General features: G+C 57.2%; 1 protein-coding gene across 1 annotated transcript; it reads right to left on the bottom strand.

Moving 5' to 3' along the window:
* Positions 1 to 1,944: 1,944 nt before the first annotated feature.
* ASCL1 (achaete-scute family bHLH transcription factor 1) lies at positions 1,945 to 2,601 on the bottom strand. Its single transcript, XM_086468229.1, has one exon. It carries the CDS (start codon positions 2,599 to 2,601, stop codon positions 1,945 to 1,947), a length of 657 nt encoding a protein of 218 aa, XP_086324355.1.
* Positions 2,602 to 9,585: the final 6,984 nt, after the last annotated feature.

Raw genomic sequence — 9,585 nt, 5'->3', positions numbered from 1 at the left:
TCACGCTATTTGGGTAGAATAACAAGCTTAGAAAGACCACTGTCTCTAAGCCGCCACCCATTTCTACTACTTTATTTATTTATTTAATTGTATCTCTCCTCGCCTCTCGCTCCCCGTCTTCCCCCGACGGTTTGATTTATCCAGCCACTGTCTCCGCAGAGGCAACACAGCAGCCCGTGTTTTCGGTGGCGGCTGCTGTGCCTTCCCCCGTGTTTTTCTGCCCCGTTGGGTCAGAGCCGCGGAGGACAGGGTCACGCCGCCGAAATGCGGGATGGAGCGCCCTCTTTTTCAGGACTTGAGCTTTTGGGGGAATTCTTTAATGTGCAGTGATTTCAGGAAGGACAATGCAATCATTAATCATCCCCTCGCCTTTTGATTTGGATACACATTTGCAACACAGAAGGGCAAGAAAACAATGGCGATACCGCTAGATCTTTGCATATTTATATAGAGATAGATAAAGATATATATGTTACATCCATCAGATACAAACACTTCATATGCTCCGGCATAACATCATTTAACATTTTGTCCTTACATTCATGGTTGTCAATGGCAGAAAGAAAAAATTGCATGCAGCAGGCAGCCGATCATTTTAATTTAAAAAAGTTTTATTACGAAACTAGTTTGTATAAAACAGGGTTATACAGGACCTTTGTAAGTTTGTAATAAAACAGTAAGAAAAGGCAGTGGCATAGGGTTTTTTGTTTGCTTGTTTGTGTATTTTTTTTTTCCCAAAAGGCAGCATATAAAAACAAATGGCTACCATTTTGCGTTTGGACAATAGCTGCATAAACTTTGTTCACTTTGAACATTGTTTAATAACATTATTAATACATTAACAAAGTTTCTATAAAGTAAGACACGTTGGTGCTAAAGTACATCTGGAGGAGATCCAAGTCCTTTACAAAACCACATACAAAAATGGCAGTTGTAAGGTAACGTCGACTACAAGTCTAAACATGAAGAGGTAATAAGCATTACATATTAAAAAAAGTATCAAGATATACACATTTTAAACCATTTGTACAAAACCTCTATAAATCTCTCTCTCTCTTATGTACAAAAATAGCTTAATATATCCCCAAACGGGTTAGGATAGATACAAATAGATTTTCTTATAATAAAAAATTCACAAAAAAGATTGGAAGCATTCTATGTAGGAAACGAGAGGAAAAGCTCGGAGGGAGGGACAGGCGCGGGGAAAAGGGCATACGGGGCTCCAGGGGCTTCTTTGCGTACAGCATATCTTAATTTCAACATCTCCACAAAACCCGGGGATCTAACTTTGTCCACAGAGTGATGAACGCCAGTCTCTGAAGGGGTGCGGAGGGGGGGGGGGGGGGGGGTGTGCCTTTCTGCTGGAGACGGAGCGGGGGGGGGTGGGGGGGGAGAGCTCCTCCGCAGGCCGAGGAGCGCAGCCCCCTTCCCCGCGGCCCGGCCAGGGCCACCGCGGCTCCCCCGCGGGTCACCCACTCCGCTGGGGCGCAGTCCGTGGCGGCGCGACGGAGTGCAAAGGCCGACCGGCCTCCGGGGCTGGGGGCGGCCGCCCCGACCGCCCCCGCGGCGCGCAGCGCTGTGCCCGCCCGCCGGGAGACGTGCCCGCACCGCCCTCCGACGGCGGGGGAGAGGGAAATGCAACAGGTTCTTTATCTGAGTGGATTTTTGTCTGTCTTTCTGTGTGTGATATGTTTGTTTTGTTTTGTTTTTTTTCCCTTTTGGAACTGTCCTGTAACAATAAAAGAGAGAGGAGATCAGAGCCGCGCCGGGACCAGCGCAGCGCCGGGCTGCCGGAGCCGTTCGTAAGTACCGCGGGACGCACCCCGGCTGCTCCCCCTCCCCCAGTGCCTGCATCCCCCCCGCCGCCCCGCGTCTCCCGGCCCCGTCCGCGGCGCCCCGGCCCTCCGCGGGCGCGTACCCACCTTCCGCGGGGGGCGGCGCTGCTCAGAACCAGCTGGTGAAGTCGAGCAGCTCCTGCTCCTCGGGGCTGAGCGGGTCGTAGGAGCCCTCGTCGGAGGAGTAGGAGGAGACGGGGGAGCCCGCCATGGAGTTCATATCGTGGGAGTAGCTGGGCGAGATGGTGGGCGAGAGGACGCCGGCCTGGAAGGCGGCGCTGACGGCGTCGTGCTCGTCGAGGAGCTGCTGGAGGGCGCGGATATACTCGACGGCGGAGCGGAGAGTCTCCACTTTGCTCATCTTCTTGTTGGCGGCGCCGTTGGGGACGTGCTCCCGCAGGGTGGCGAAGCCCAGGTTCACCAGCTTCACCCGGTTGCGCTCCCGCTCGTTGCGCCGCGCCACGGCCGCCGGCTGCTGCTGCGGCAGGCTGTACCCGAAGCCGCTGAAGTTGAGCCGCCGTTTGCAGCGCATCAGCTCCGGCGAGGCTGAGCGCTGCCGCTTGGCGGCCCGCGGCGCCGAGGGCTTACCGCCCGGAGAGGGCTGCCCGCCCGCCGGGCTCAGCTGCGGCGGAGGTGCCCCCGGCGGCGGCCCCGGCGGGGCGGCGGCGGCAGCGGCGGCTACCGCCGCGGCGAAGAAGCACGCCGGCTGCAGGAAGGGCGGCTGCCCGGCGCCGCTGGCCATCCTGGCGGGGCTGCCGCTGGCCATGGGCGTCCTGCGAGGCGGGGGGCGCCCGAGCGGCGGCCGGTCCCCGTCCCCCCACCGCCAAGAAAAAAAAAAAAAAAATCGAAAAAGGGGAAAAAAGAATTAAAAAATTTGCAGCGTTCGCTTAAAAATAAAAATAATTAAAGAAAAAAAAAAGGATAGGAGACGGCGGGCAGGGGGGAAAGGGGCAGCGGCGACCACGGGGAGCGGGCGGCGGAGCCGGGCTGGCGGCGGCTCTGCCCGCCCCCCTCCCTCTCGCCCTCCGTGCGGCGGCCGCGGGGAGGCTCGTGGCGCTCGCGTGTGCGCGGGCTGCTTTGCAAAGCCCCTTTTGCAAAAAAGTGGCTGGGGATTGTGTCTCTTATAAGGGGCGGACGGGGCTCCCCCCCCCCCTACACACACACACACGCGCGCACATACACACACACGCACACACACACACACTCTCCCCCCGCCGCCCCCCCTCCCCCCCCCCCCCCCCCCCGCGCACACGCACGCACACTCTGCACCTTGCGCCTTACACGCTCCCCGGCTTTGCGGGCCGCGGTGCCGCCGCCTTTTCAGCTCGGGGGGGGGGGGGGGGGGGGGGGGGGCGAGGGCGCGCGCGCACACCCCCACCCCCCACCACACCACATACACATGCAGACACCCCCCCCCCCCCGCCGCCGCCGCCGCCGCCCCCGGCGCACACGCGCTGGCCGCCGAGCGGCCCCGCCTCCCCCCCGCCCCCCGGGTGCCCGCTCCCCCGCCCCCCCCCCCTCACCCCCCCACCCCTCGCGGGTTTGTTGTTGCAAGTGCGTGCGCCCGGCGCGTGCCGCGCTCCCGGCCCTGAGCAAACACCCGCGCCGGGGCGCCGCGCGGGGCGGCGGCGGAGGGCGGGCGCGGCTCGACGGGGCGGGAGGCGGCGCGCGTGGGCCGCCGCGGGGGGGGGGGGGGGGGGGGGGGAGTTGGGGTTGGGGGTGTGTGGGGGTGTCACGGCTCCGGGGCTGGGGTGGGGGGTGGGTGTTGCAGGCGACAGGGAAAGGGGGCAGCCCTGCCCGGGGAAGCGGGTGCCCGAGCGCCGTTTGCTGCCGCGCCCTCCCGATCCCCGGGGAGGTGGGGTGCGCGCCAGGGTGCTGCTGCGGCGGCGGGAGGAGGTCGAGGGAGGGGATGGCTCCCGGGGGGGAACCGGGGTGCGGGCAGCTCCGGGAGGTGCGGGGCAGCCTGTGCTCTGGCTGCTGCCGGTGCGCTCGGGGGCTGGGGGAGACCTTAGAGGCACCTGCCCGCGTTTGGACGGGAGAGCCGCGGTGCGGAAAGTATCGGCACGGAGGCGTCCCGCGGCGTGGGCAGGGAGAAGCGCCCTTGCCCGCGCCGGGACGCGGAGTGTGCGTGGGACAGGCAGCCGTGAAACCTCTGCGTGTGCGGGACCGCGAAAGGGCGGGTTTGTCCTTGTCCCTGGGAAGCACCGGGATGCCCGGTGCCGCTTCCTTCGCTCGCCGAGCGCTGCGAGCCTGAGTTTGGCGAGCGCCCGCGACCCGCCCCCCGGGACCGCTCCTCTCGCAGCGGCCGGAGCCGCCTGTGCGCGGCACCGCACAGGCCCGGCGGGCGGCGGGACGGCCCTGGCAGCCTGCGGCAGCGGCGGGCGAAGCGGTGCGGGTGTCGGGGGGAGCGCTGCTCGGAGCAGCAGCGTACACCGCCTGGGGGCAAGTCACCGGGCTTACCCCTTTGAACTGCCGAGGGGCGAGGCTGTCTGGAGGGAAAGAATAACACCCCCCGCTCCTCCTTGGGTGCGTCCAAAGTCACTGTCACCAAAGCACTGTCACTGTCACGGTCGGGGGGGGGAAGGGAAAGTAAAGTCTGGATGTGCTAAGCAAAGCAACCTGATTCAGAGTCAGCTCTCCCCTCGCTGCCAGAGCCCATTTCCCAGGTCATGCAGGCCACTTGCTGTTCGCCGGGGAATACTCCGAGCCTCCGCTGTCTCCCATGGCACCCTGCAAAGTGGGAGCAGGTCACCACCTTTCCAAGTAGGCGATGGCATTTGTCTGTAACTTGGGGGTCAGGATGGGCCTGGCCTATGGAGGGCAAATTCTTCCCTCTGCCAGGTGGAGTCTCGCTTGTGGCCCAGGACCAAAGGTGGAAAAGTGGTGCTGAGCCGCTGAGAGCTTGAGGCTGGCACGCCTTGGTGGGCACACCGGCTCTTGGGGCTGTGGGCAGCCCGGGAGACATGGCCAGGCTTAGTAGCAGGGTGTGCTGGTGGCCCCGCTCCTGGCACAAGCAGCAGTGAGGAACCCCTGCACGGCCTCTCCCTGCCCTCCTGCCTTTTGCATATTGATGTATCTGTGCAAGCTTTAACACATTTTCTGCCTTCAGCTCTGTCTCATCTCCACCTCTCCACCCTGAAAAATCAGGTGTGGATGCTCTCTAATCCCCTTAAAAAAAGCAGAGCCATGCTATGACAGTTGCCATGTGTGAGATTACGGCTCTAGGAAGTCCCTGCCAAGTGGCTTTTCATCCCTGGTGTTCACACCAGACCTAAAGGATGGAAGAAGGGGATCCGCATGGTCCCTGTTCAGGTTTCAGCGGAAAGGAGTGCAAAAATAATCCCTGCTCTGCTGCTAGCCTCAACTACAGCAGCCCAGAGTTGTCGAGATCACATCTCCTCATCTGCCGCTGGATCCCTGACCCTGGCTGGGCAGGGGTGTTTAAACAGTGGTGAGAAGCAGTGTCGCATGGCAGAACCTTAGCGTATGTGTGTCCGCTAATTCGTCTTTCTGTGATTTTTAATGGGGCAGCGTTTAATGCACCTGTGTGATAGAAAAGGTGAAGTAGTTGTGTCTGGTCTAACATGTATCATGTTTATTACAGGGCCCTCTTTGCTGGTCCCTGAGTTTCTTTCTGATTTTTAGCTTACTGTCTCATTGCATGTGACGTGTATTAAATGATTTTGTTCTTTCTTGGGCAGGGCAGCCAGCCCTAAGGAGGATAAAACATTAGTTTTCTGCCTAGGGAGCTCTCCCTCTTCAGTTCCAAGTCTTCTGGATGGTTTGTTCAACATTCCTTGTCTAACATCAGAATTCTCGGCGCTGGAGGTAGTTGTTGCATCATCAGCTCCGCGTTGTGACAGCGCTGGAGTGAGAGAACAGTAACGAAACAGCCCTGTGATTTGCATCCCAGCGCTTTGGGAAGCAGCGGCAGAAATATCAAAAGAATTTCAGCCCTGTAAGCTATATACATATGCAAACCGAATAAGTGTCTCGGAGCAGCCCACGGCCAGAACTGGCGTGGAAACACCATGTAAGGAGACTCGTGCCCTTTTCCCCCGGCATGACAGGATGAGACCGGAGTTTCTGGGTCTCTCCTTCTCGAGTCTCAGAGGGCTCTTAAAAAGGCAAAAGACATGAGTCCCGGAGGTCACCGAGTGTCATTTTGCCTCCGTGGCTGTGTCCCTGCTCGGCTCCGGAGTCCGGGGGGGGGGGGGGGGAGTGTGTGTGGGGGTGAGGAGGGAGGGTAGAGCTTTTTCCTCCCTTCGTCCTGCACATCCCTCGCCATGCGCTGCCGCCAGGAACAAACTCACCCCTCGCGTTGTCCGAGGTAATGCCTATCTCGCCAGCTACCCTGGCTGCACCCTACGCGGGGTAAGTGGGCTGGGGCAGCCAGATTTAGCCATAATAAATACTGTTTCAAGGTCCCCTGCCTCCACCCACTCGCATGCACAGTCCTGCACCTGCACTTTGAAATTCTTAATTCTAACATAATGATAAATAGCCCTTGCCCTTTTCATCGGACTTTTCCCCTCTCTCTTTTTTTTTTTTTTAAATCTTGAACTGTCATTATTTTATAGTGGCTTTTTTGTGTGCCTAAATTGTAGCCAAACTCATGAGGTCTTTTGAAGTCCTTCCTTTTTTTTTTTTTTTTTTTTTTAAAAAAAAACCTTCGGTGTGCCCTCCCCCCCCCCCCCCCCCCCCCCCCTTTCTTTTTTAAAGGCCATTTACGTTATGATTAAATGCTGTCTTGGAAAAGCAGAACGAAAGTCGTTAATCTATATAGATCTTCAAAGAATCGATACATTCGGGACTTCTGTAGGATTTGTTACACTCCATTTTGTTACAGTAGGCAGCTCGTCTGGATTTGGGCACATGTGTTTCTCTCCCTCCCCTCGCCCTCCCCCTCCCTTTTCCAGCTTCCCCCCCAAGAGTGAAAATAAAGTAAAAGGTCTTTCATGGTAAACAAAACCAGCTTATTCTCCACATAGAACACATGAATAGCTGGAAAAAAAACTTACAATAAATGGTGCATTTTTTTCTCTGCTGGGTATAGCATTCAAGATCAGTCCAGTATTCAAGAAGCAGTCCATTTTTTGCTCAGCAAGAGAGTTTAGAAAAGAAGCGTGGGGTCTATTCAAGGATCTTTTCCCCCTTCACAATTGCTGGGCTTTATGAAACCTATCTTCCATGCCTTGTCAGAGTATTTCTGGGGACCAATTAGTGCTTTGTTGCAAGGCTTCTTTGCTGAATCTTTGAGCAGCAAGAAAAAGCTCTCTTGAGTCTCCCCTTATTTTGACTATTTCAGTCATTACTCAGTGTAATAATTAATATGACAACTGGACGCTTAAGTTTGTATAGAAACACCTCGGCTGCAGGAGAGAGCGTGCAGTGGGTGGTAACAAGCTACAGATCAGACCGAGAAGCCACACACACAAGGAAGGGGGGAAAAAAAAGAAAGGGAGAGAGAATAATGAATGAAAAGAAAGAGAGTAAGAATAAAGATAAATAAATAGTTGGCGCAACCCGAAGAAACAGAATACAGACTTGGAAGGAAAAAAAAAAAAAAAAAAAGGCAATTAGGAGGGAGCGACCCCAGAGAAGTAAACTTATTGTGCAACAGTTTCTATGTGAATATAATTTTCAAAACTTTGCTGCTTTCAGAAGGCAGGAAAGCGGTTTTTCTCTGATGGCTGTTACTTCGGGTAAGTAATTTTCAAGGAGCATCTGCCTACACTTTTGCATACTTGATGAACTTTAACATCTCTTTCTAAGCGTCCCTTTACAGAAAGAAGGACTTTGAGCATTAAGCCGTGTTTGTGAGTAATTGTTGCCCATCCTGCCCAGGGTGGAGGGAGGCTTGTTCTCGGGATAGCAAGTTTTACGAGGTTTCTTAGCGTTGTGTCGCCTACACGAGGAATGAAGTCTGTGCCCCACAAAGAATTAAAATGACGTTTGACCAGGGACACTGCTGAATTCTTCTCGAAAGGCGTCTTGGGATGAACACTCATCACTTTGCAGAGATTTCTTGGGCTGCCAATTAGGGCATAATAAATAATTAGAGGTTTTAAGCATATTAGATACAGCTCATGCTAATGAGCTACATCAGGTCTTGTGCTAACCTAAAGTGACAGTTTGCATATAGGGCTGCAAAAAAAAAAAAAAAAAAAAAAGAAAAAAAAAGAGAAGGAAAAAAAAAAAAAAAGAGAGAGAAAAAAAGCAGCAGCCGGGGCAGTCGCTCCCCCCCGCCCCAGCCCCGGCCCGCTCGCCCCTCCGCCGCTCCCGCGGGTCCCGCCGGGCGCTGCCGCCCTCCGGCCCGGGCTGCGCGGCTCCCCCGGCCCTCCGCGCCCGCGGAGCGGGACTCTTCGCCCGCCGGCCCCGTCGGGTGGCCCCATTGTGCGGCCACGCGTCCCGCGTCCATCACAGCCCCGGGGGATAAATCACACCGGGCCTCTCCCCCCTGTCCGTCGTCGTCCGTCGTCCCCCCCCCCCCCCCCCCGCCGCTTTTTGGAGAGCTAAATTTTGGAGGCTGGGGGCGGGAGGGGTGTTTTTCCCTGCGCCTCCGAGGCGGCAGTCCCCCGGCAGGAGGGGCGGGAGGGGGTGTTAGCGTGATGCCTGCCGCAGCCTGGGAGGTGGACCCCCCCCGCCGGCGGCAGGAGGCGGGGACAGCCGGGTGCCCCGTACCCCCCCGCACCCCCCGGTCCCGGCTCCGGGCCTCGCGGCCGCTGCCGTGAGGACACAGTGCCACCTCCTGGCCACCCCGCGCTCCGGAGGGAAGGAAATGGGGAAATCCTCTGGGGAGGGGATGGGGTGCAGCCAAAAAGCGTTTAGCGGCGGGCTGCAGGAGGTTTTGGGGAGCTCGGCTCTGCGAGGAGGGGGGGGGGAATGTGGCTGGGCGGTTTTGCAGTCACGGTGTAGACCGGGGTGCGAGGAGAAGCAGCCTGGCTGGCACCTGACGGAGAGCTGCAGCACCGGAGACCGCTGGTAAATGCACACACAATATCGATAAGGGGGACTGCCCCACCTCCCTGCCTTATAGAGACAAACAAACCCTCTGAGATACACTGAATCCTCATTTTAGGAATTTTTCAAGAGCTTCTGTTTATACTAGAAAAGCCCCCCTCCCGTTGCTCCCTGCTTCTTCAAATCAACTGGGACACCCTGAAGCAGCAGGGCAGGCCTGGAGCTGCAGGCCAAGGATGTTCCCAGTGTCCGTGCATGGGAAGGGACATCCCTGCCCAAATCAGAAAACACACAGCTCCAGGGAAGCCGCCGCTCTCCAAATACTGGCTAAAGGCAGAGGCGGGAAAGAGCAGTCTGAAAAGCAGCCAAAGTCCGCGGCCCTTTGAACTTGCACCACGCCGGCCAGGGCAGGCTGCCAACTTTCAGTGCAAAGAGCCCTCTTAGTTGTGGCTGAGCAGCACAACCAGGAATGGATCTGTGTGGTGGGGGTGGGGGTGTGTGCCCCGAGAAAGTGGGGGTTTCTGAGGGCAAAAAGGTGTTTTTAGATGGAGGCAATGTGGCACATCAGTGCATATCTGCGTATGGTTGAAAGAGGCGGAGTTGCACGATGCTGTAGCAAGAGCCCAGAGCAGGACTAGTCGACCCAAAGCTCAGGTGCTCACCCAGGGGCTCGGGAACCAGACACATGGGGCAAGCTGAAACCCAAGTCAGGGAAATCTGGGTCAGTAATGTCAGTGCAGGGGGACAAACCCATGCGTGGTATGCTGAACTAGTACTTCAAAGAGGA

Source organism: Leptosomus discolor, chromosome 1, assembly GCF_034619465.1.
Source record: "Leptosomus discolor isolate bLepDis1 chromosome 1, bLepDis1.hap2, whole genome shotgun sequence".
NCBI classification, from domain to species: domain Eukaryota; kingdom Metazoa; phylum Chordata; class Aves; order Leptosomiformes; family Leptosomidae; genus Leptosomus; species Leptosomus discolor.
Note: the sequence above shows the minus strand (reverse complement) of the source record. Positions and strands in the feature narration are given on the sequence as shown.

Bases quoted from the DNA above. Each gene is read 5' to 3' on its own strand.
- ASCL1 (XM_086468229.1), bottom strand. From the start codon at position 2,601: ATGGCCAGCGGCAGCCCCGCCAGGATGGCCAGCGGCGCCGGGCAGCCG.